Source organism: Solea solea, chromosome 17 (assembly GCF_958295425.1).
Source record: "Solea solea chromosome 17, fSolSol10.1, whole genome shotgun sequence".
In the NCBI taxonomy this organism is placed as follows: domain Eukaryota; kingdom Metazoa; phylum Chordata; class Actinopteri; order Pleuronectiformes; family Soleidae; genus Solea; species Solea solea.
The window spans coordinates 20,343,293-20,368,902 of record NC_081150.1 but is presented as its reverse complement, the minus strand read 5'-3'; the positions used below and the strand labels follow the sequence as shown (position 1 = coordinate 20,368,902).

At 42.7% G+C, this 25,610-nt stretch overlaps 3 protein-coding genes across 4 annotated transcripts; all 3 read left to right on the top strand.

Moving 5' to 3' along the window:
- Positions 1-185: 185 nt before the first annotated feature.
- flvcr1 (FLVCR heme transporter 1) lies at positions 186-14,424 on the top strand. Its single transcript, XM_058613651.1, has 10 exons — positions 186-1,642; positions 2,855-2,999; positions 5,299-5,439; positions 5,534-5,601; positions 7,726-7,829; positions 7,924-8,034; positions 9,224-9,329; positions 9,427-9,538; positions 9,774-9,841; positions 12,315-14,424. Exons 1-10 carry the CDS (start codon positions 902-904, stop codon positions 12,333-12,335), a joined length of 1,617 nt encoding a protein of 538 aa, XP_058469634.1. The 5' UTR covers positions 186-901; the 3' UTR covers positions 12,336-14,424.
- Positions 14,425-14,774: 350 nt separating this feature from the next.
- Positions 14,775-18,038, top strand: LOC131443734 (uncharacterized). The gene is made up of 5 exons (XM_058613658.1): positions 14,775-14,994; positions 15,417-15,659; positions 16,625-16,900; positions 17,266-17,405; positions 17,482-18,038. The coding sequence occupies exons 1-5, from the start codon at positions 14,949-14,951 to the stop codon at positions 17,518-17,520; spliced, it is 744 nt and encodes a 247-aa protein (XP_058469641.1). The 5' UTR covers positions 14,775-14,948; the 3' UTR covers positions 17,521-18,038.
- Positions 18,039-18,490: 452 nt separating this feature from the next.
- LOC131443736 (uncharacterized) lies at positions 18,491-25,219 on the top strand. 2 transcript variants are annotated; one of them, XM_058613661.1, is made up of 5 exons: positions 18,491-18,791; positions 23,128-23,367; positions 24,254-24,529; positions 24,891-25,006; positions 25,083-25,219. In XM_058613661.1, the coding sequence occupies exons 1-5, from the start codon at positions 18,746-18,748 to the stop codon at positions 25,119-25,121; spliced, it is 717 nt and encodes a 238-aa protein (XP_058469644.1). In that variant the 5' UTR covers positions 18,491-18,745; the 3' UTR covers positions 25,122-25,219. The 2 variants fall into 2 exon arrangements, with proteins under 2 accessions (XP_058469644.1, XP_058469643.1); XM_058613660.1 differs by having other exon boundaries at positions 18,493-18,791; positions 23,125-23,367.
- The last annotated feature ends 391 nt before the right edge of the window (positions 25,220-25,610 follow it).

Sequence of the window (25,610 nt, the reverse complement as noted above, 5' to 3'; positions counted from 1 at the left end):
GCAGTTAAACATTGTAATTATCTTTAATTATCATTGTTAATACTGCGTATCATACTGTGTGTGTGTGTATGTATTACAGTGTGTGGATTAGTTAGTGTGTGTGTGTGTGTGTGTGTGTGTGTGTTCCAGTGTGTGAGAGTGTATGTTAGTTGTGGTGTGTGTGTGAGAGTGTATGTTAGTTGTGTATATGTATTACAGTGTGTGCTTTACAGTGTGTGTTTGTTACAGTGTGTGAGTGTCTGTATTACAGTGTGTGGGTTAGTTAATGTGTGTGTGTGTGTGTGTATGTTCCAGTTTGTGAGAGTGTATGTTAGTTGTGGTGTGTGTGTGTGAGAGTGTATGTTGTGTATATGTATTACAGTGTGTGGATTAGTTAACGTGTGTTTGTTACAGTGTGTGTGTGTGTGTGTGTGTGAGTGTCTGTAATACAGTGTGTGGGTTAGTTTGTGTGTGTGTGTTACAGTAGAGTACAGTTCCATCATGGCTTCTCTGCCTTCACATGGTCCAGGATGATTCAGCCTGTTACTACAGACTCTTCTTCCTGGGACGCGATTGGTTCCCGTGAATCGGAAGGCAACGTGTGTCACACACACAAAAGAGAGAGAGATAAAGAGGGGGGAGAGAGAGCGAGAGAGACAGAGAGAGAGAGGGGGAGATTATCTTATCATGATGAATGTGAGGTGTTAGTTTTATTTGTCTCTCGCTACTTTTGTTGTTATTTATCTTTATTTTATTAACCGCCATCACTCTCGTTGTTTGGAGCATCGTTTCATTGTAACTGAATGAGCAAACTAGAGCGCGAGGCGGCCGCGTTTCCTGCTTCATCTCTCCACCACTCATCTGTCACGAGAACAACAAGAAGAAGCGGAAGATCAGAGGCTGCCGCCGCCGCGCGGACAACATGGTCGCCGGCGAGCTCGTGCAGGAGCATCTGCGCGCGGATGCCGGTTCACCTGACAACATCACGGCGGTGAAGACACCGGAGTCTGACGGTGACGCAGCGGCGGTGGAGCGGCGGAAAGAGGACGACGACGCACACGCCGCCGCTGCCGCTTCCGCACTGCCGCTCCTGCCGCTGCAGGAGGAAGACAAAGAAGAAGGTGAGTTAGAAGAGAAGCCGGATGAAAGAGAGGCGATGCTGCCCAACGGAGGAGCAGGAGAAGCGGCGGCAGAGGAGGAGGAGGAGGAGGAGACGCGCCTGGAGACGCGGCTGTACCTGCGCCGCTTCGCCGTGCTCGCCGTCTTCAGCCTGTACTCGCTGGTCAACGCCTTCCAGTGGATTCACTACAGCATCATCGCCAACGTGTTCACGAGCTACTACGGCGTCAGCAACAGCGAGGTGGACTGGCTCTCCATCGTCTACATGGTCGCCTACGTGCCGCTCATCTTCCCCGCCACCTGGCTGCTGGACCGCCGGGGGCTGCGGCTTACCGCGCTGATCGGCGCGGGCCTCAACTGCGCCGGCGCGTGGCTCAAGTGCGCCAGCGTCCGGCCCGACCTGTTCGGGGTCACCATGGCGGCGCAGGTCGTCTGCTCCGTGGCGCAGGTCTTCATCCTCGGCCTGCCGTCCCGCCTCGCCTCGGTGTGGTTCGGCCCCCGCGAGGTCTCCACGGCGTGCGCCGCAGCCGTGCTGGGGAACCAGGTCAGTGATGTCCACCAAACACTGGGTCTGGGACCCGCAGATGGGTCGCGGGAGACATTTTTGGGGTCCCCAAGTAAATGAGGCAGAGTTTTCTCAACACTTGGAAATATGTACATGTTTTAGATAAAGTGCCTAAAATTAAATTGTCATTCATTTACTCAACGTCTCGTAAAGAATTCAAAGTTGTGTTTTAATATATTACACTGCCTGAACCACTCTTTCACAGTTTGAGCCGGATGAATCCTGACATTGTCATCTTGCAATATGCCCATGTCATCAGGGAAGAAATAAATGCATTGATGGAATAATCTGGTCATTCATTATATTCAGGTAGTCAGCTGACCTCATTCTTTGGGCACATAATGTTGCTGAACCTAGACCTGACCAACTGCAGCTACCCCTTACCTATTTGCTTAGTTAAATCCAGGTGGCAACTTTTCTTTTGGCCAGGCAGTGTATATTACCAAACTTAGAAAGAGGCTTTGTAAACGGCAACATTATACAGAAATACTTAATAATACTAAATAATGAATAATTATCAAGTTACCGATGACCCAATTCTGTGTCAACTATTTTGATGATTGATTTTTATTTTTTTTCAATAATTTAAACAAGTTTCAGAAACGGCGATCAACGTTTTCTTGCATTTACTTGACCGAATTTGATTATCAAAACAAGCAGTAGTTGCAGCCTAAAAATAGATGTGTGTGTGTGTGTGTGCATTCATCTCTCCACCACTCATCTAAAATATGATCATAAATGGAACATTTATAAATCCTGCGTAAACAACCTTTGCTTTGCCAGATTATGAAATATCCTTGATTTAAATTTGACTCCCATTTTAGCGACTATTTGAACACAAAACTGACATTTGCACCTGGCAGATTAATGAATGAATGAAGTCATAGTTCAGGTGGTTTTTAGTTGCCAGAAGATTTTAGCTGCTAATCAAAAGGCTCAACTCATAAAACATAAGACTTCCCTCAGTGACACAAAGTGACCACACGAGGCAGCAGTAGACCAGGAGCTCCTGTGTTCCTGTGAGCTAAAATCACTGATTTTCTCTATGGGCTTTGGTGTGAGCGTTTCCAGTTGAGGTAAAGGAGTAAAGAGACATTTTTTAAGAGATCATAGATTAATAATTTAAGTGTAGATTTTATTAAGTGGCTCTTTTCTTAACTTGGCTAGCGTCTGTTTGTCTGTCGTCCTCAGCTGGGCGTCGCCATCGGCTTCCTGCTGCCTCCGGTGTTGGTTCCCACCACTCCTGATGACGTGGAGCTGACAGGTCACAACATCAGGGTGATGTTCTACTGCACGGCCGCCGTCTCCACCGCCCTCTTCCTCCTCACATTTATAGGTACGCCGGATACACAAAAGAGATGCTTTGCATCATGGGAAAATGGCAGACATTTACCCAGCGCTGCCATCTGCTCTGACTGACGTGACCACATGTGCTCTCCTGTCCATTAGAACAGATCTGCTCGTGTGTGTGTGTGTGTGTGTGTGTGTCCTCACTTTGATGTCCCAGTGGGGATTTTAAACAGAACACACACTAATCCACTGGGACATGTGTCTCTCACTGGGACATGTGTCTCTCACTGGGACAAAATTGAGGACAAATAGGATCCAGACTGCATTTTATAAATAAAACCTGAACTTGAACTTTGCAGTGGAGCAACAACTCCTGTGTGCTGTGATGTTAAAATCACTGATTTTCTCTATGGGGTTTGGTGTGGGAGAGTGAGTGGTTTACGAAGTGACACGAAACGTCAGATTTAAGTCGTAAAAGTTCTCATACAGCAGAATTAAAGTTGTGTACATATTCTTACAATATCGTCAATTTAAGCCAGGATATATTTTTATTCGGTGAGCTTTTTGTTGATTGCCTTAAACACGAAAACTCTCTTTAAAAAACCCTCAACTATCACGTTGAGTTAAAGTTAGAGTAGCATTGAATTAATAGCCAAGTTTGGTTTTTATATTTCTAATCTTAATGTTTTGAGTTTTGTGAGCGTCAAGTGTTTCCCAAACCTGTAAATGATGATGTTCTCAAATGTCTTGTTTTATTGATTTTATTTCTAATATGGTGCGAAGAAACCGGAACATATTCACATTTCAAAAGAGGCTGTTAGAGAAACCTGTTTTAATTGCACTCGAACGGATGAATCGATTATCAGAGTAGTTGCAGCCTGAGTTGAAAGACAATCGTGTGTCTTTCAGACTTGTTGTGTAACATACTGTCTTTAACCCAGATGAACCCATCAGGCAGGAGTTTGCTTCTTTGCTTCTGGTTTGAAAGTTGCTGCTTGTGGTCGATTGTGTCAGAGGCTCTGCTGTGAACAAAAACAGGATCTTTTTCCCTCAAACCCAACGCAGGGTCATTTTCTTATCTAAATGTCTCCAACCTGAGGCTGAAAAAGTGATGTCAGAAAACTCCCCACCACAAAACGCCCGTGAGGGCTTACTTGTCCCGGCAGCATGCAAAGCATGCGCTGCTGAGGCAAATGTTACTGTCACAACACTGTAAGAAACAAGTTATTAAAGAAGCAGTACGTAGGCCATCCTCACCTTCCTACTGTACCTTAGATTTTCTGTGACGACTTTAATTGGTTTTAAAGGCTGGAAAATGTTTTTATTACCACGCCTTTTGACGTAGAGAAAATCCTTTGATAGCTTTTAATCATTAATTTGTCTAGAACATGGACAGAGTTTGACGCGGCTAGCTCAAACGTGCTAGGACAAGTTTGTTCAAATGCGTGGACTAGCTTTTTTTTTTTCAAAAATGGCCGACTTCTGGATGGGCCGACATAATGGAAGTGCATTAGAAATTTGTTTGGAATAATGAGAGCTAGAGCTAAAACGATTAATCGATGAATCGAATATAAATCGATTACTAAATTAATCGACAACTATTTTGATAATCGAATAATCGGTTAGAAGCTTTTTTCATGATTAAACAAGATTTCCGATTTGTTTAAGGTTCTTAAATGTGAATATTTTCTTAATTTCTTTGCTCTGAATAGCAAAGATGTCATTTAAAGTGAATCATTTTGGTTTGTGGACAAAACAAGACATTTGAGAACATCATCATTTCCAGGTTTGACTAACAAAGATCAACATTTTTTTAAGGTTTTCTGATGTTCTGAACACCAAACGATTAATCGAGAAAATAATCGATAGATTAATCGATTATGAAAATAATCGTTAGTTGCAGCTCTAATGAGAGCAACAAGTGTACCGGTGTTTGGTTAAAATTGTAACAACTATGTGCGACTTAGACACGATGGAAAGAAATCCAAAATTTAGCATTTTAATAAAATTTTGGCCACTTTCTCCCGCCTCAAAAATTCCCAAATAATTCCTTTTGTCTGACAATGAGTGAACCTCTGGGGGAGCTATAGAGCCCTGGTAAAATACAGGTAAAATAAAATAAATACAAAGGGAGAATAATTGTCACTGTACAAAGATCATGAGATGATCTCCTCCAGAAAAAATATTAAGATTGAAAAATAAAGAAAGATGTGAATGGAAATAAATGTGTGGCCTGTGGGAGTTACTCAGGGAACCCACCTGGGCCCCATACAAATCCTTCCACAGCAGTGTTTTTGTCTTTAAAATGTAATATTATTATTACTCTTCTACTGTGTCTTCCACAGTCATCAGGGATCGTCCAGCCCACCCCCCCAGTCAGGCCCAGGCTGTCCTACCAGACACTCCTTCCGATGATTACTCCTACAAGCAGTCCATCCTCAACCTGATCAAGAATAAAGCCTTCATCCTGCTGCTCATCAGCTACGGTAACGATGTTTATTTTAGTGGGGTTGGTGAGTGCGTCGAGTGTCAACACTTGACCTCTTCTTCTTCTTCTTCTTCTTCTTCTTCTGTCTGCAGGCATACTCACTGGAGCCTTCTACTCCGTCTCGACACTCCTCAACCAGATGATCATGGCCTGCTATGAGGTAAAACTAGAAATAACTGCCAGTGACTGATGAGTGTGAGAGTAAATAGAATTTCAAAATAAAAGTGTGTTGACATGGAACGATATTTAGTTCACGACAACATTGTATTTGTGATGTAAAATTATTCTATTAGTAGGGCCACATGACATGGATTGCTAATGCGGCATTAGCAGCTAATGTCGCCCTGGCAATGGGGCTTTCACATTAGCATACTGTAGCCAAAAAAAATGGCATTAAGTTTTGACGTTAGCAGCTAATGTAGCCATGGTATTGGGGCTTTTTCGTTAGCATAATGTAGCCAGATAAAATCGCATTGGAGTTTGACATTAGCAGCTAATGTAGCCATGGCAATGGGGCTTTCATGTTAGCATACTGTAGCCAATTAAAATGGCATTGGAGTTAAATGTTAGCAGCTAATGTAGCCATGGCATCAGGCTTTCATGTTAGCACTGGAGGGCCGTGAGTTTGAGGCCTCCGATGTAGGGGGCGTGGCCTCAATGGCTCTGCAGTAAGTAGTGTTTGTGATATGTCACTGTGATCGAGAATTAGCATGTTACTGCTACTCTAACTGTATTCACATCAAAACTGATTGTTTTAGCCAAGATTATGCTACACTTTATTTTTTTTACCAACTATATTTATGTTCCAAACCTTCAACTTTGAAAATCTCCAGTTTATTACTATTAATTCCCATAAATGAAGTGCCTGAGTCTGACTCAGGCGAGAGAAGCACAAGCGACTCTTCTGATGACAAGTTTTTTATTGTCTGGGGCTCATTAGCTGCTTTCACGCATTCCTGCAGCCCACACACACACACACACAAATAAAGCCTTATCCCTTTTTATATCAACATAATATATCAGGATATGAATAAAATCAGTAATATGTGGATATAACACTGCACACAGCAGCCTTTAAACCAGGAAAAAAAAATCTTAAAGGTGACATGGAATGCTTGTATCGCACATATATGTTAGTTATGGAGGTCTACTTACATATATTAACTTGTTTTAATGGTTAAAAACCTCCTAGCCGCTGCAAACGAGCCGATCGAAATATCTCCTCACTGACGCTCTCGTTAGCTGCGCTATTTCAGACCAAAATCACACCCCCAGAACGAGAGCTTTCCAACTGTCCTGTGATTGGCCAGGTACCTGGAAGTGACGTAATTGGTAGGCCAGCTCTCAGATACGCAGCTCCCCCTCTGACACGGTGGATGCTCTGCATCTCAGAAGCTACAACAAGAGTAGTTCTTCTTCTTCTGCGGTTGAATGTACGCAACCGGATGTGCCCGGACTAGTGCCCGCACCAGGAGGCGCTACGGTGGTGAGAGGAGTGGTGAGGTTTACTGATGACATCATCAACATACGGAAGTGCCGATCCGCTTCGCAGAGCCCAGGAAAACAATAAAACCCTATTTTCTCAGCAGTGGCTGAACTGTTTGTTCCGAAACTTTAGGGTTTCATAAAGGAGGTAATGACGCAGATACACACACACACGCAGCGTTAATTGGAGCTTCTGGTCTATGTTGCCTTTAAGACCAGATCTTGTCTCATGTCACCATATATAGATAATAATAATATCTAATATAATATTTACTTAAAATACAATTATTATTGCCTTTCATTTCAGATAATACCCACTTTATTTGTGAGCTACACTGTTAAACAGAACAGTATATAAAAAAGTGGACATTATAACCTCATAACATTTAAATTGAAATAACTTGTGTTATCTTTTCTTGTCATATTTCCATCGTCTGTTTTTGTTGTTGTATCTTTTCTTTTTGAAATAACGCTTGCAGTGCAGTTGCAGTAAATATAGTTTCATTGTTGCAAACATACCTCCTCCTCACCTCTCCCCCCCCTCACCCGGGTCTCTGCAAAACGTTCCGAACTCACTTTCTGACCAAATTCCTCACCGGAATCAGCTGTTAAATGTGGATTACATTTAACAGCTGATTCCGTCCACATTTTTGCACATCGTGCAAATCATAGGGTTCTAGAAGGAAGGGTGTGTGGTTACCACGGAGACAACTATTGCCCAAGTATGGATAAAGTTTTATTTTTGTTATAATGATGAAAAGCTTCATCACTCTTCACTCTTCTTGTCTCCTCTCCTCAGAACCAGCAGTTGAACGCTGGGAGAATTGGTTTGACCCTGGTTGTCGCTGGAATGGTTGGGTCCATCCTCTGTGGTCTGTGGCTGGACCACACCAAGACATACAAGTAGGTAGCGCACACACACACACACACACACACAGTCATCTGTTAATGTATTTTATTTAGCCCTAATCTAAACCTGATCACATCGGTTTTCCAGGATGACGACTCTGATAGTTTACGTCCTGTCGTTTCTGGGCATGGTGGTCTTCACCTTCACTCTGGACCTGGACAACATCTACCTGGTCTTCTTCACCGGTGGAGTCCTGGGGTAGGACCAGCGTTCACTCAGTTCCACGTGTTTGCTTTATGTACGACCTGTTTTAATTAATATATATCAGCTTTAAATTGGAAAAATGTGTAATGAGTGGTTGCTGCCATTAGCATCTCCCTCCCTTAGGTTAGCGACAAAAAAGTCCAAAAAGCTGTGGCCACAATTATTTACTTTAGCAGCTAATGCAGCCATGGCAACAGTCTTTCATGTTAGCATGATATCGAGAAATAAAATGGCATCGGAGTTTGCCGTTAGCAGCTAATGTAGCCACATGCCATGGCCTTGGAATTTGACATTAGCACCTTATGTAGCCATGACATTGGGCTTTCACATTGGCCTGCTGTAGCCAGATAAAATGGCATTGGAGTTTGATGTTAGCAGCTAATGTAGCCATGGTATTGGGCTTTTATGCCCTGCAGGTTTGACATTTCAGTGTCTTGGTTTGACATTTTCAGAGCTGCGTGTCTTTGTCCCATTGTTGTTGGATGAAACACGACAGCTGCAGATAAGAGGCTGCTCCATGCATCAGTAAACACTCACTCCACAGCGGGGGTTAAATCTGCTGCTGTGGGCTACTTTCACACAAGAGCATCCATATTATCCAGTAAATGTTACTGGATATGAGCATTAAAGGAATAGTTTGAGATTTTTGAAGTGGGTTTGTATGAGATACGGCCACGGTCAGGGACGTGTGTGTATGAGCTTGTTTTGCTTCTCATATTGTTACGAGTAGAGCAATGCCAAAGTAACAAACAAACAAAAACTTAACTCTAACAAATCTAATCTCACCTCTAGTGAAAAGAAAAAAGAAAGACAAGAAAATGCCTTCTCTCACAATTTAGTCCAAACACTACAACAATCGGGTTTGTATTTGACCTTTGACTAACAAACAAAATCTCTCTCTGAAAGCAGAAACAACTTAGGTTTCAAAGAACATTTGCATGTTTTATAATGTTTATGGACTACTTGGAAGAGGATTAGGGCCACACATGAAATATATTTAAAAAATTAAAAAGTCAGAATTGTCAAAAAATGTTTTACCTTTTTACCTCATCCTCTTTTGTTTAAAATATAGTGAAAGGACATTGGCAGCAGAGAAAAGAAAAGTCTTAAATAATTCAATGTATGGCTCTTTTCTTCCTGAATCATTGTGGCCCTCTGTAACAAACTAACGTCTGCGTCTCAGGTTCTTCATGACTGGTTACCTGCCGCTGGGCTTTGAGTTCGGCGTGGAGATCACTTACCCAGAGTCTGAAGGAACGTCGTCAGGCCTCCTCAACGCGTTCGCTCAGGTACACACATGCAGCGTGTCCTGAAGGTTCTAACCTGCTGAATAGCTTTATTGAATTTTACAATCATTTACATTCTTGTGTGTTTGTGTGTATGCAGATATTCGGGATCATTTTCACACTGATTCAGGGCAGACTGACCACAGATTACAATCCTCTGGTTGGAAACATCTTCCTCTGTGTTTGGATCTTACTTGGAATATTGCTCACAGGTACGCTCTGTGTGTGTGTGTGTGTGTGTGTGTGTGTGCAGTTATAACTATATATACACACACATGGTCCTATTGAAGCAGCATCTAATTTCTGAGGAACTGGTTTAAGTTTAGGACTAAGATTTGAATTGTGGTTAAGTTTAAGGTTAGTCATGAACTGGTTATGGTTAAGTTTAATGACGTTCTAAATAAATATTTGAAATGCTTATATTTGAACACTGTCTCTCTGTTTCAGCGTTAATCAAGTCAGAACTGAAAAGACACAACGTCAACATGGGAGCAGCCGGTAAAAACCTGCGAGCGGTGAGTTCACAGACGCACACATGTGCTGAATATTCATGATCTGCTGGGACCAGTGTGTCCCGCTGACTTTTACTCGAGGAATAAAACTGCCAGAAACAGGTTTCAGTGTCTGTCCAAACTTTATTTGACAAGCACTTTTCGATCAATGTCAAATGTGAAACAAATATCTACGTCAACGTCCACATTCCACTCTGTCTCTCTTTTGAGCCATGTCTCATATTTGTTGTTCGAAAGTGTTAAACGTTAGCAACCGTGCAAAACTTAGCATCCTTTTAGGGCTTCTGTCACTTGTGAGTAAAAGTTAGCCCCCTTTTATTAATTTTATTAATAATAACAATAATAATAATAATTATAATACATCGTACTTATATAGTGCTTTTTTTGGACACTCAAAGACGCTTTACAAAACAAAGGACAGGACTGAAATAAAAACAATAGTAAATAGACAATTAAGTGTAGGCACTATTGAACTGTAATGAGTCTGAGTAATGAGTTCCTGATGAGTTGTGGGAGTGAGTTCCAGAGAGTGGGGGCGGCTGCAGCGAAGGCTCGGTCCCCCAGGGTTCGGTGCTTTGTCCTGAGGGGAATGAGGAGGTTGGAGGCGGCGGGTGGGACAGTGTAGGTGGAGGAGGTCGGTGAGATATGAGGGGGCCAGGTTATGGAGGGACTTGTAAGTGATGAGGAGAACCTTGTATTGTATGCGGTATGGAACAGGGAGCCAGTGGAGTTTTTTGAGGATGGGGGTGATGTGGTCACTTGATCGGGTGTGGGTGAGGAGACGGGCAGCAGAGTTCTGGATATATTGTAGTTTTTGAAGGTGAGAGGAGGGGAGACCGTAGAGGAGACTATTGCAGTAGTCGAGTCTGGAGGTAATGAAGGCGTGGATGAGGATTTCTGCAGTGGATTGTGAAAGGCAGGGACGGAGACGGGCTGTATTGCGGAGGTGGAAAAATTATGTTTTGGTTATATAGTTTATGTGAGAGGGTGGAGTCCAGGATAACGCTGAGATTGCGTGCGGAGGGGTAGGGAGTGACTGAGTGTCCGTCGATGGTGAGGGAGATGTTCTGGGCCAATGGGAGGAGAGATTTGGGTCCGGTGAGGATGAGTTCTGTTTTATTGTTGTTGACTTTGAGGAAATTGTGGTCCATCTAGGTTTAAATGTCGGAAAGGCAGTGTGTGATGGTGGAGAGAATGGATTTGGTGGATATGTACACCTGGGTGTCGTCGACGTAACAGTGAAAATTAAGTCCATGATGACGGATGATATGACCAAGGGGAAGCATGTAGATGATGAAGAGGGAGGGGGCTGAGCGCCGAACCTTGGGGAACACCAGTGGAGACAGGGAAGGTATTGTAGAGCATGCTAACCACTCACACGTAAAAGTTAGCATCCTTTTAGAGAATACTTACTTCACTCGCGAGTAAAAGTTAGCATCCTTTTAGAGCATGCTAACTTCACTCATGCGTAAAAGTTAGCATCCTTTTAGAGTATTCATTATTGTTGTTGCTGGATTATTGTCTCGCTCTGATCTGTACAAATTTGTTCTCATTATTACATTACATGTCATTTAGCAGACGCTTTTATCCAAAGCGACTTACAATGGAATTGAGTACAATCAGCCAGGGGTGGAGTCGAACTTGCGACCATGATGTCTTTCGCACACAGGGTACTGGTCTTAACCACTGAGCCACTCCACCCACTCAGAGCTTCATATGTTGGTTTTCATGGCCGCAAATCTGCTACACTTTAATGGCTCCACTATTCTCCTCTCCCTGTCTTGGTCCCTTAAATTATTCGGAAAACCCTTTAGAAAAGGACAACCCTCAGTGCCTCCTGTGAAATGACCTTATTGGATGTTTTTGTCTCCTCTTCGGCGTTACTTCCAGACGACGCTCTTAAAAGCTATCTCCTCTGAAATGTAACCTTGCCACCAAGTGATGGCCTCTAACTATTCCTGAAGGTTCTCTGCAAAGACCAAGCCCTTAAATCTTCTTTGGTGCCTCTTCAATCAGTCCTTGTTTAGCCCTCCCTCCATTCTTCAGAGTCACAGTTGAAGTGCCGTACATCGGAGGCTATCCATCTCGTGCCGTCCTTCTGATCTTCTAAATGTCCCTGATTTCCTGGGAGAATGCCGTGTTTATGGAAAGTGTTGTAATTATTATCGACAAAGAGGAAGATTGTTTAAGGAAGGTCCTGTTTCCATGTGGTTAAGGCCTCGTGGGGTCAGATTTGGTAGTATTTAGATGTCAGAGACATTTTTCTTTTCCATGTCATTTAGCAGACGCTTTTATCCAAAGCGACTTACAATGGAATTGAGTACAATCAGCCAGGGCTGGAGTCAATCTTGCAACCATTGCGACCATGATGTCTTTCGCACACAGGGTACCGGTCTTAACCACTGAGCCACTCCACCCAGAACAGATTGTTTTCCCTCACTGTATCAACGTTGACTTCTCTGTTTTGTTCTCCCAGGTTCCTAATGAGTGTCCCTAGGACAGCCCCGTAGACAAGAAACCCAACGCAGTCGAGCTGGAGTCGTCACACAGCTTCTCCTGTGAAACCTCCCTGTGAAACCTGAACCCGAAGTCTCTAAATCACAGGACAGAGAGGAAGTCTCCTGTCTCCCTGCTGCCCTGGGAAACATGTTGGCACCACAGTCTATGTGATGCACCGAAAGGTGAACTTGATTTTTATTGCCAAGCATAATTTCTTGGATGTCTTGGAAATGTTTAAAGCTCTGGATGTGAGCCAATCAAGCATTGCTTCACTCTACACTGGGGGAGGGACTAAGAGGCACCAAATGGGGGTTGGTTAAACCTTCTATCCAACACTGTTTTGAAAGGAGACCCAGGTCCTTCAAATCCCCAAACTCCTGGACAGATGAAGTTTTCTGTTTTTTTTCTCTTGATGGAGTCATTTTAGATGAAAGTAAACTGAAGAAGAACTGCACGCAGAAGTTCCTCTGCAATTTGGTTGTAATGGAGTTTGCGAAGTGTGGCACCTTCCATGGAAACCGGACTGCTGACTTCAGAGGAATCACAGGTCTACACGACTGGACAATGGAATTTGGTGATAATTGGCATCGGTACAGGTCTGATACTTGTTAAAGTCACTGGATCTCTCACTCACTCATTGTCTACCACTCCATCCTCCATCACAATCCCAGCTGACATAGGGCGGTAGGCGGGGTCACACCCTGTCCATCGCAGGGCCACACACATAGAGACAAACAACTGTTCACTCGCACTCTCACACCTATGGTTTAGAGTGTCCAGTTGACCTAATCCCCATATTGCATGTTCTTGGACTGTGGGAGGAAGCCGGAGAACCCGGAGCAAACCCACACGCACACAGGGAGAACATGCAAACACATGGAAAGGCCGGCTGTCAGACTTTGGCAAAAGAAAAACACAATATCTGACCACAGGCGTGAGCACAAATGTGTTATTAATAGCTTGTTGGTTGATGTGCTACAAGCGAGAGTAGCGTCGAGTCATTCCTGGTATAGAATTCTTCACAGGTGCAAAAAATGTGTTACTTTCTGTGATGTTCTACCCAACCCGGTCCCATCCACTGGAACCAAACCCAGATAAAATGTAACGTGACCATGTCCTGAGTTCAAAGCACAACCGTAAAAACACTTGCACAGTGCAATGTCCACAAAAAGAAAATGTTACGTGGAGCTGAGAACGTTGCATCTCGTATCGTAGGATTTTGTTACGTTTCCTACAAAATGGACAGCAGACGCACAAATATGTAACACAACAAATACTGGACTTTACATCGCTTTATTTACCAGCTGTTACATGTAAAAAAAAAACTAAACCTAAACCAGTTATGCATCAAAATGAATGATTGGAAGTAACTTTATACACTTAATTTGTCCTTTAATTAATAATGTGTGCCCTCACTGTCCTTCTTTTCTGCCACTATTCAGATCAACAAATGAGTAAAATGCGTTATTGCAGATTAAGATTAAGATTAAACAGAGACTTCACTACAGCAGTCCCAACTTTGCCTGTTAAAACATTTAAGAACTTAAACCCATGAAAAATGATTTTCACCCTTTTTTTCTTCATAATAAGTACTTATAACTCCTATACATTTGTACTTTAATGCTAATACTTTTGCGTATGTAGGAATTTTACTTTTTAATTATTTATTTAAGTTTGTTTTTTTTCTTCATTATTTTAATGTGGAGACAAAATAACCGAAGCCCCAAGTCAGTCCTCATAAGAAAAAGCTGTTATTTAACTGCGCGCTCGTGTCTTTTCTAAAAGCGACTGTCAAATACTTTTTTTGGTAGAAAAGCAGATTGTCCTCAGTGACACAGAGGAGACGAGACACTCCGTAAAATGACACTGCCGCCATCTGCTGGACCGATTATGAAACTTTTTTGTACAGTAAGCACTCTTCACTTACACATGCACATTTACACACATGTGGTCCAGGTGGGAAGACGCTGCCGGAATCCCCTTTAAAATCTGACACTTTGGCGTCATTGTGACACTGTATGCAGATGATGTGACGTTCTATCTGTGAAACACTGGAGAATTCTGACAATAAAAGTGTTTTACTGCAACGTCTTTGTCTGTGTCTTCCTGTTGTTTTACGCCACACACACACACACACACACACACACACACACACACACACACACACACAGAGACCGGTTTGCATGACTTCAGAGGACATTGCATTGACTTACAGTCACTTCCTGGAGACTTAACCTAACCTTGACCTTGAGCTTAACTTTAAAACATGTCTTCATGTAACTCTTTATTACTTTGATGTGTTTAAATAAAAGTCTTTATTAAAGTGTGTTTGTTCAAAGGTCAAATATGAACTCTTTATTACTTTGATGTGTTTAAATAAAAGTCATCAATGCCTTAGATTCCTTTCATCATGGCTGCAGCACTTTGCCTTATATAGAGACCTGGAACCCGAACGATTGTGTTATTTAGCAAGTGCGTTGAGCAGTGTTGTTTTTTGATGCTGTGGAGTGTGAGCTGGTTTTGAGGTGGACCCACAGTGATTATCACACAGGTTTGTGAGCACAACGAGGAAGTTCAAAACTCACTCAGATAGTTGAGTGATTGTCACAAGATGGCTCTGCTGCTGTTCATCCTCTTTCTCGTGTCTCATCTTGAAGGTAATTTGACCTTGTTTTTTTTTTTAATGAAAGTTTAAATTATTGTAGTTTAACTGTATCCTGGAGTTTGTTAATCTGCTGCTTCCTCTGTAACGTAACACTGTAACAAACTGTAGATCAACGGGGTGGATTTTTGTTGACTGTATGATGGAGGCGAGGTTAATTTGAACCTCTTATCTCAGTTGACATTGACCTGTGTCCTTGTCCATGTTGAGGTTTTTCCAAAAACTGACCTTTATGACAAAGATGTGTAAATAAAGAGGAATAATTGTTGTTTCACCATGTCATAAATAACCATATAAGACCTGGTATTTATGTAGTGTCTATAAAATATAAGGAAACTTCCTTCAACTTCTGTCAAAGCTCAAAGATGTCAAACTGTGTATAAATGGATTTTTTGTGTCTGTTGCTGTTTTTCGCAGCAGGAGCGGCACGACTCAGAACCACCAGCTGTCTCTACCGCAGACCTGGAGATGACGTCGTTCTGTCGCTGCGTGGTTTTGAAACGTGCGATGCGTCAGCTTGGACCCGTGATGGATCGGTGCCTCGCGGGAGGCCGCTGCGCCAGGGCGCCAACTGCTTTCTGCACATCGACAACGTCACGGCCGAGGACGCCGGCTGCTACAGCTCACTGGAGGACACACTGTGTCTGTACATCGTGAGCGGTGAGTTTCATTTAGGCAGAAATGTTGTTTGTTTTTACCGCCTGTGCAGTAGGGTCCAGAATGTGGGGAACAACTTCACCGTTGTTTTGTGTTTTACTTGTTGAGCCGTTTTGGACGAGAGCTCAGGGCGGCGCTGTAGGCGTCTGATAGAGTAGTTGGCGTCTTACCCTGGATTTCCACTGGACGCGGAACGGCCGCGGAACGGCCGCGGAACGGTAGCCGTTGCAAATCGCTTCCATTCTAATCAATGTGAGCATTCCCACCGGCCGCGCTGCGGCGCGGATCAGCAGCGGCCCAGAAGCGGCTCGCCGCGCCGCAGCGCTATCGATAGGAATCAGTTCTATTTTTTCCGTTGCCGCTGCTGAACCTCGTAAATTTCAACGAAGCAGATCGCACAAGACAGGAAGTCCGACACAGTATCAAAGTAAAACACTTCCGCCCCCCTTTCAAAATAAAACACAATACGCAGGTCACAACTTCACCTCAACATTGCGGTGCTCCCAGGTCAACAGTCATTTGATCCGAGGGTCTCAGAGACAATGGACGACGAGAGACTGATTATGGAAGTGGAGAAATGAAAGAAGCTGTGTTGTTGTTGTTTCCTTTATACACACAGTCTATCGCGGGATCTCGCGTCCGTTCGAGATTATCGCGCGATCTTCCGTGAATCCCGCTGGCTCCCAAGGCTCCGCGCCGCTGCCGTAACGCGCCCGGTGGGGATTGACGTTTGGGAGAGGACGAAGCAGAACCGCGCCGCGGCCGTTCCGCGTCCAGTGGAAATCCAGGGTTAGTCCGCCTCCGCTGTGGAGGGACGGTTTCCTTCACTCCTCTTTCAAAGCCGTCCGTCTTCCCCGGCCAGAATATGATCATTCTCGTCCTCAGAAGAGTGTCCTTGTCCTTCAGTTTTCAAGCATGTCTAGAAAGTGTTCCTAGCATCTGAAACGTCATCACCTCTCCTCTCTCAGTTTCAGACGCTGGACCACAGCGAGGCAGTCATGTGACGCTGCAGTGCTCTCTGTTCAGAACCGTGTATGACAGACCCTGTGGACAGAGTAACATCCTCTGGTTGGACGAGGCGGGGTACGAGCTGCTCCACGACGACGACGTGTGCGAGGTCGCAGAGGGCACGTGTGTCTCCAACCTGACTGTGGACGCCGACCCCGGCAGGACGTACACCTGCCAGGTGATGGATGACACGTACGACGTCATGATCAAGGCCAACCACACGCTGGTCTTCAGAGGTGAGGCGAGAAACCAGCGGCTGCTAACTCTGCTTTTCACTGGGAGACATCGTCTGTCTTGTGGACGACCGGGAACAAAGTGGAGATACATATCCACCAAACGCACAAACGTGATGGCGGTGGCGAGTGGTCCACGCTCTTCACAGGACGACAATGATTCTGCTGCTTTTTGGTCTTTATTCTATTATTTGAGATGAAATATAGAATTTTAATTTAAAAGGGTATTATATACCCTTATTATATATTATATACAGACTCCACATATTTCACTGTGATTCCACTGATTCCAATGTGATTCCCCTGATTCCACTGTGATCTCACTGTGATTCCACTGATTCCACTGTGATTCCACTGTGATTCCACAGATGCTGCCACAGATGCTGCCACAGATGCTGCTGAGTGGTCTCCTCTGAGCTTCGTCATGTTGACTCTGTGTGTGTCAGTCCTGATCCTGATGATTGTGATCACGGTTCTCATCGTCATCAAAACACGAAAAGAAAAACAGGTGAGTGAACTGAGGTCGGGACAGAATCACTGAACACGTCGTCTTCATGTGTGTTTATTTGTTTTTCTTTGTCCAGGATCCAAAAAGCCAAAGAGTGATGGAAGTGAGCGTGTGAGTGAAACCACAAGTGAAAGCCTCCTCGTTGTTGAACCATCTTTGAATCTTTTTTTTTTTCTCTAAACCAAGAAAATAAAATGTGTCTTAAATGGTAAAGTGCTGTCCGTCACTGTTAAATGTAAAAAAAAAAGTTTACCTAAACCAGTTATGCATCAAAATTAATGATTGGAAGTAACTTTATACACTTAATTTGTCCTTTAATTAATAATGTGTCCCCTCACTGTCCTTCTTTTCTGCCACTATTCAGATCAACAAATGAGTAAAATGCGTTATTGCAGATTAAGATTAAGATTAAACAGAGACTTCACTACAGTAGTCCCAATTTTGCCTGTTAAAACATTTAAGAACTTAAACCCATGAAAAAAGATTTTCACCCTTTTTTTCTTCATAATAAGTACTTATAAAAATTCAGAATCCCCTTTAAAATCTGACACTTTGGCGTCATTGTGACACTGTATGCAGATGATGTGACGTTCTGTCTGTGAAACACTGGACAATAAAAGTGTTTTACTGCAACGTCTTTGTCTGTGTCTTCCTGTTGTTTCACGCCACACACACACACACACACACACACACACACAGAGACTGGTTTCCATGACTTCAGAGGACATTGCATTGACTTACAGTCACTTTCTGGAGACTTAACCTAACCTTGACCTTGACCTCGAGCTTAACTTTAAAACATGTCTTCACCTTAAAATGTGCTCATGTACGTTATGGAGACTTGATTTTTGTCCCCCATCAGGAAGACATGTCCTCATAATGTGACCGTGTAACCAGAATTAAGTCCCCACAACACGAGGAATACCAGGCACACACAGTTGAATATAACTAAAAACTAATTTAAGTGTGTTTGTTTAAAGGTCAAATATGTAACTCTTTATTACTTTGATGTGTTTAAATAAAAGTGTCATTTACTGAGTTAACGTCATCATTGCCTTAGATTCCTTTCATCACGGCTGATGCGTGCACTTTGCCTTATATAGAGACCTGGAACCCGAACGATCGTGCAATGATTGTCTTATCTTTACATTTTGTGCTATACACACACACGTACAAATAAGTTATTTAGCAAAGAGTGTTGAGCAGTGTTTTTTTTTGATGCTGTGGAGTGTGAGCTCGCTTTGAGGTGGACCCTTGGTGATGTCCTCATCACACAGGTTTGTGACCACAACGAGGAAGTTCAAAACTCAGATGAGTTGAGTGATTGTGACAGTCACAAGATGGTTGCGCTGCTGTTCATCCTCCTTCTCGTGTCTCATCTTGAAGGTAATTTGACCTTGTTTTTTTTTTTTTTTATGAAAGTTTAAATTATTGTAGTTTTACTGTATCCTGGAGTTTGTTAATCTGCTGCTTCCTCTGTAACGTAACACTGTAACAAACTGTAGATTAACGGGGTGGATTTTTGTTGACTGTATGATGAAGCGAGGTAAATTTTTTAATTCAATTCAATTCAATTTTATTTGTATAGCGCCAAATCATAACATACATTATCTCAAGGCACTGTACATAGACAACATCAAAGAGAGCAGAGAAACACAAAAGTTCACACAATGAGCAAACACTAGGCATCAGTGGAGAGAAAAAACTCCCTCTTAACAGGAAGAAATCTCTGACAGAACCAGGCTCAGAGATGTGCGATCATCTGCCTCGACCGGTTGGGGTGAAAGGAAAAATGGGGGACAGAAAGGGGGGAGAGAAAGGACAAGAGGGAGATGAGGTAAAGACAGAAGAGAGAGAGAGACCAGGAGCAGATACACAACAACTGTATCAGGTTACAAGTTTATATAGTTAATGATATCGACTTTTAATAATAATGGTGATGATGTGGGTAGCCTCGAAAACTGGATCTTGGTCCTGCAACCTGCATGATGAGGATACAGAGAGAGAGAGAGAGGGAAGGAAGGAAAGACACAAACTAGTGAGAGAAAGAGACAAGGTTAATGACATATAAAAAGTCATATTCATACCCTGAGTGTGAGAGAGTGAGTGTGAGAGAGTGAATGTGCGTGCACCACAGGAAAATCCCCCAGCAGTCTAGTTCTATAGCAGCATAACTAAGAGCTGGTCCAGGTTTCCCTGAACCAGCACTAACTATAAGCTTTATCAAAAAGGAAAGTTTTAAGTCTAACTTTAAATACAGAGAGAGGCTCCGCCTCCCGAACTGTCATTGGAATCTGGTTCCACAGGAGAGGAGGAGCCTGGTAACTGAATGCTCTGCCTCCCATTCTACTCTTACAGACTCTGGGAACCACAAGTAAACCTGTATTTTGTGACCTAAGTGGTCTGTTAGGGTGATAAGGTAAGACTAGGTCTTTCAGGTATGAATGGACCTGACCATTAAGTGCTTTGTACGTGAGGAGGAGAATTTTAAATTGAATTCTAAACTGTACGGGGAGCCAGTGTAGAGAAGCTAACACTGGAGTTATATGGTCTCTCTTTCTCGTTCCTGTCAGAACTCGTGCTGCAGCATTTTGAATGAACTGAAGGGTTCTAACAGACTTGTTGGAACATCCTGATAATAAGGAGTGACAGTAATCTAATCTAGATGTAACAAAAGCATGAACTAGTTTTTCAGCATCCTGTAAGGACAGAATGTTTCTAATGTTCATAATGTTCCGCAGGTGGAAGAAGGCTGTTCTGGAAATGAGTTTTATGTGTGAATCAAATGACATTTCCTGGTCAAAAGTAACTCCAAGGTTCCTCACAGTGGAACTGGAAGCCATGGTGATGTCATCTAAAGTGACAATGTGATCGGAAAGTTTTTCTCTGAGGTGTTTAGGGCCGAGTATAAAAGTTTAAAAGTAGAAAGTTACAGGTCATCCAGGACTTAATGTCTCTGAGACATTCCTGGAGTTGAACAACCTGATTTATTTCATCCGGCCTCATTGATAAATATAGCTGTGTGTCATCTGCATAACAATGAAAGTGTATGTTGTGCTTTCTAATAATGTTCCCTAGAGGAAGCATATATAAGGTAAAAAGTATAGGCCCAAGCATTGAGCCTTGTGGAACTCCACAATTAACTTTAGTTTATAGTGAGGCTTTATTATTGATATGAACAAACTGGAATCTATCAGATAAGTATGATTTAAACCAGCAGAGGGCAGCACCTGTGATACCAAGAGTCTGCTCCAATCTCTGCAGTAGAATATTATGATCAATGGTGTCAAATGCAGCACTAAGATCTAACAGGACAAGTAAAGAGACTAGACCATTATCTGAAGCCAAGAGAAGATCATTACTAACTTTAACTAGTGCTGTTTCTGTGCTATGGTTTAATCTAAAACCTGACTGAAAATCTTCAAACAGGCCATTAATGCGCAAATATTCACATAATTGATTAGCAACTGCCTTTTCTAAGATTTTAGAAACAAAGGGAAGATTAGATATAGGTCGGTAATTAGCTAAAATATCTGGGTCAAGGGTCGCTTTTTTGAGAAGGGGTTTAATAACTGCTATTTTAAACGTTTGGGGCACATATCCAGTTAATAAGGATAGATTAATTTGAGTTAATATAGAGCTGTTAATTAAAGGAAACACCTGTTTAAACAGTTTGGTGGGGATAGGATCTAACTGACAGGTTGATGGCTTAGATGATGAAACTAATGATGTTAACTCAGGGAGATCTATAGGGGAGAAACTGTCTAACTGTGCACCTGGTGCTTCTAAAGCTCTTGTGCTAAAAGATGAGTCAGTCCCAATATGAGGGAGGAGATGATCCATTTTTTCTCTGATTGATGTTATTTTATTCACAAAAAAGTAAATAAAGTCATCACTGCTCAGTGTTAAAGGAATAGATGGTTCAGTGGAGCTGTGGCTCTGTGTCAGCCTGGCTACAGTGCTGAAAACAAACCTATGATTGTTCTTATTTTCTTCAATTAGAGAAGAATAATAGGCAGCTCTAGCTTTGTGTAGGGCTTTTTTGTAAGCTACAAAACCATCTTTCCAGGCTATATAAAATTCCTCTAGGTTATTGGAACGCCATTTTCTTTCTAATCTACGTAACGTCTGTTTAAGAGCACGAGTATCAGAGTTAAACCATGGTGCTCGTCTCATCTGATTCACCACTTTCTTTTTCAGAAGGGCAACGCAATCTAATGTAGTACGCAGTGAGGCCGCTGTACTATCAACAAGGTTATCTATGAGGGCGGGGGTAAAATCACAAAAGGTACCTTCAGATGTACTGACATATGGCACCGAGTTAAACAAAGGTTGCACTGTCTCTTTGAATGTATTCATATTATTATCAGACAGTATTTCTTATTTATGTTATTGTAGTTCATTATTGTACAATTAAATGTGAGTAAATAATGATCAGTAAGGAGAGGGTTTTGAGGAACTATGTTTAAGTTATCAATATCAATACCATAAGTTAAAACAAGGTCGAGGGTGTGATTAAGGCGATGAGTTGGTTTATTAACGTGTTGAATAAAACCTATTGATTCCAACAGCGAGTTAAATGTGCAGCTAAGACTATCACGGTCAACATCTACATGGATGTTGAAATCCCCTACAATTATGATTTGATCTGTCTTAAGCACTAACTCAGATAAGAACTCAGAGAACTCTGATAGGAACTCTGAATAAGGTGCAGGTGGACGATAAACTATGACTATCATAATTGGTTTCTGTGATTTCCAACTAGGATGAGCTAGATTAAGAATAAGGCTTTCAAACGATGAATATCCTGGTTTGGGTTTGGGATTGATTAATAATCTAGTATTAAAAATGGCTGCTACACCTCCTCCTCGGCCTGAGCTTCTAGGAATATGGGTATTAGCATGAGTGGGCGGAGTTGACTCATTTAGACTAACGTAATCTTCTTTATGTAACCAAGTTTCAGTTACACAGAATAAATCAATACAATTGTCAGAAATTAGATCATTTATTAAAACAGATTTTGAGGAGAGAGACCTAATATTTAATAGTCCACATTTAAAAGTGGTATTATTTGACTCTATATTATTGTTGGTATTAATCTTTATTAAGTTAGAATGTCTAACTACTCTTCTGTTTGTTATTGATTTATTTACTTTAGTTTTTACTTTAGTATTTACTTTAGTTTGTCCTTTAGTAGGTCGAGGGACAGACACAGTCTCTATGGGGTTTTTAATTGGTGACTGCTCGAAAAGAAGCACAGAGAAGCATGAAAGACTGCAACTCTGTGTCCTGGTCTCAACTATGGATTGTCATGGGTTTCTAATAAAATGTCCTAAGCTGCTAGATAAGAGAGCTGCTCCATCCAAAGTGGGATGGACGCCGTCTCTCCTCATGAGACCAGGTTTCCCCCAGAAGTTTTGCCAGTTATCTAAAATTTGAACCTCTTATCTCAGTTGACATTGACCTGTGTCCTTGATAAAGCCCTGAACAGTTGTGGCATGTTGAGGTTTTTCCAAAAACTGACCTTTATGACAAAGATGTGTAAATAAAGGAATAATTGTTGTTTCACCATGTCATAAATAACCATATAAGACCTGGTATTTATGTAGTGTCTATAAAATATAAGGAAACTTCCTTCAACTTCTGTCAAAGCTCAAAAATGTCAAACTGTGTTTAAATGGATTTTTCTGGACATTGTGTCTGTTGCTGTTTTTCGCAGCAGGAGCGGCACGACTCAGAACCACCAGCTGTCTCTACCGCAGACCTGGAGATAACGTCGTTCTGTCGCTGCGTGGTTTTGGAACGTGCGATTCGTCAGCTTGGACCCGTGATGGATCGGTGCCTCGCGGGAGGCTGCTGCGCCAGGGCGCCAACTGCTCTCTGCACATCGACAACGTCACGGCCGAGGACGCCGGCTGCTACAGCTCACCGGAGGACACACTGTGTCTGTACGTCGTGAGCGGTGAGTTTCATTTTGGCAGAAATGTTGTTTGTTTTTACCGCCTGTGCAGTAGGGTCCAGAATGTGGGTAATCCATTGTCCAAAGACGTGCAGACTGGGGGATTAGGTTACTATCACCTGCCCTCTTATTTTGGCAGCACTTCCTGAAGCGACGGAGTACATGAGCTTTCCTCGCGGCTGGAGTGTCCAATAAACCCGTCGATTGGACAGCCCAGCCGTGGACCTGTCCACGGATGGACTGGTAACCCTCTCTACTCTCTGCCCCGGCACACTCTAATAATAATAATGACTTGCGACTGGACTTGCTTGAGTTGAGTTTAAGACGTTTCCTCTTCATCAGAAGAAGCTTCTTCAGGTCTGACTCACTCGTGGGACGATCCAGGTGTATGTCACCTCTGAGGCTGATACCGGTCTAGAGAACCCCTCACAGTTTCAGGTTGTTGGTTTCACCTGAGAGACGGAGTCTGCTGTTGTGCGAGTGTTGGACTTCACCGTTGTTTTGTGTTTTACTTGTTGAGCCGTTTTGGACGAGAGCTCAGGACGGCGCTGTAGGCGTCTGATAGAGTAGTTGGCGTCTTAGTCCGCCTCCTCTGTGGAGGGACGGTTTCCTTCACTCCTCTTTCAAAGCCGTCCGTCTTCCCCGGCCAGAATATGATCATTCTCGTCCTCAGAAGAGTGTCCTTGTCCTTCAGGTGTCAGCAGAGTCCTGTCCAGATGAGTCCTTGTGCTGGAACATGCACCAATGTAAAGATTTTTATATAACAATTATTATTGAACGCATGAACCATGTACGTGACGGACCTGATGGAAGTTTTTGGGGGTCAGTTTTCAAGCATGTCTAGAAAGTGTTCCTAGCATCTGAAACGTCATCACCTCTCCTCTCTCAGTTTCAGACGCTGGACCACAGCGAGGCAGTCGTGTGACGCTGCAGTGCTCTCTGATCAGAGCCGCGTATTACAGACCCTGTGGACAGGGTAACATCCTCTGGTTGGACGAGGCGGGGACCGAGCTGCTCCACGACGACGACGCGTGCGAGGTCGCAGAGGGCACGTGTGTCTCCAACCTGACTGTGGACGCCGACCCCGGCAGGACGTACACCTGCCAGGTGATGGACGACACGTATGACGTCATGATCGAGGCCAACCACACGCTGGTCTTCAGAGGTGAGGCGAGAAACCAGCGGCTGCTAACTCTGCTTTTGAGATACATATCCACCAAATGCACAAACGTGATGGCGGTGGCGAGTGGTCCACGCTCTTCACAGGACGACAATGATTCTGCTGCTTTTTGGTCTTTATTCTACTATTTGAGATGAAATATAGAATTTTAATTTAAAAGGGTGAAAAAAAGTTAATGACACCTTGGTAACATGTTATATACAGACTCCACATATTTCACTGTGATTCCACTGATTTCCCTGTGATTCCACTGATTTAACTGTGATTCCCCTGATTTCACTGTGATTCCACTGGGATTCCCCTGATTTCACTGTGATTCCACTGTGATTCCACTGTGATTCCACAGATGCTGCTGAGTGGTCTCCTCTGAGCTTCGTCATGTTGACTCTGCGTGTGTCAGTCCTGATCCTGATGATTGTGATCACGGTTCTCATCGTCATCAAAACACGAAAAGAAAAACAGGTGAGTGAACTGAGGTCGGGACAGAATCACTTAACACCATGTCCTCATGTGTGTTTGTTTGTTTTTCTTTGTCCAGGATCCAAAAAGCCAAAGAGTGATGGAAGTGAGCGAGTGAGTGAAACCACAAGTGAAAGCCTCCTCGTTGTTGAACCATCTTTGAATCTTTTTTTTTTTCTCTAAACCAAGAAAATAAAATGTGTCTTAAATGGTAAAGTGCTGTCCGTCACTGTCACGCTGTTCTTTAGCCAGTTAACTTTCTTTATTTTTAGTTCACGTGACCTTAGTTTCTATTTGCATCTCATATTTTAAACTACAGAAAAGTATTTAGGCAATATACATATATGTGTATATATATATACACATATATGTATATATACACATATATGTGGGTCAATGACATATAAGGTTTTTTAAATTTAAATTTAAAAGTATAACTATGAATTTCTATTGCAATTGGTCAAAGCTTTACAATGTCATGTGTACATGCATACATGTTAAAATCTTGAATTACGATATTTTGGTGGTTTTTCACGTAAATTAATTGGTCGTTACCCTCCAAAATGTCATGTGGTGCGACCATCAATCATCTTAAAAATGTATTTAT

What these genes read in the sequence shown, in the direction of transcription:
- LOC131443736 (XM_058613660.1), top strand. Translation starts at nt 18,746, where the DNA reads ATGGTTGCGCTGCTGTTCATCCTCCTTCTCGTGTCTCATCTTGAAG. An exon ending in TCTCGTGTCTCATCTTGAAG is followed by an intron (nt 18,792 to 23,124) that starts GTAATTTGACCT and finishes TGTTTTTCGCAG; the next exon opens with CAGGAGCGGCACGACTCAGA. An exon ending in GTGTCTGTACGTCGTGAGCG is followed by an intron (nt 23,368 to 24,253) that starts GTGAGTTTCATT and finishes CTCCTCTCTCAG; the next exon opens with TTTCAGACGCTGGACCACAG.
- LOC131443734 (XM_058613658.1), top strand. Translation starts at nt 14,949, where the DNA reads ATGGCTCTGCTGCTGTTCATCCTCTTTCTCGTGTCTCATCTTGAAG. An exon ending in TCTCGTGTCTCATCTTGAAG is followed by an intron (nt 14,995 to 15,416) that starts GTAATTTGACCT and finishes TGTTTTTCGCAG; the next exon opens with CAGGAGCGGCACGACTCAGA. An exon ending in CCACACGCTGGTCTTCAGAG is followed by an intron (nt 16,901 to 17,265) that starts GTGAGGCGAGAA and finishes GTGATTCCACAG; the next exon opens with ATGCTGCCACAGATGCTGCC.
- flvcr1 (XM_058613651.1), top strand. Translation starts at nt 902, where the DNA reads ATGGTCGCCGGCGAGCTCGTGCAGGAGCATCTGCGCGCGGATGCCGGT. An exon ending in CCTGCTGCTCATCAGCTACG is followed by an intron (nt 5,440 to 5,533) that starts GTAACGATGTTT and finishes TTCTGTCTGCAG; the next exon opens with GCATACTCACTGGAGCCTTC. An exon ending in CCGGTAAAAACCTGCGAGCG is followed by an intron (nt 9,842 to 12,314) that starts GTGAGTTCACAG and finishes TTGTTCTCCCAG; the next exon opens with GTTCCTAATGAGTGTCCCTA.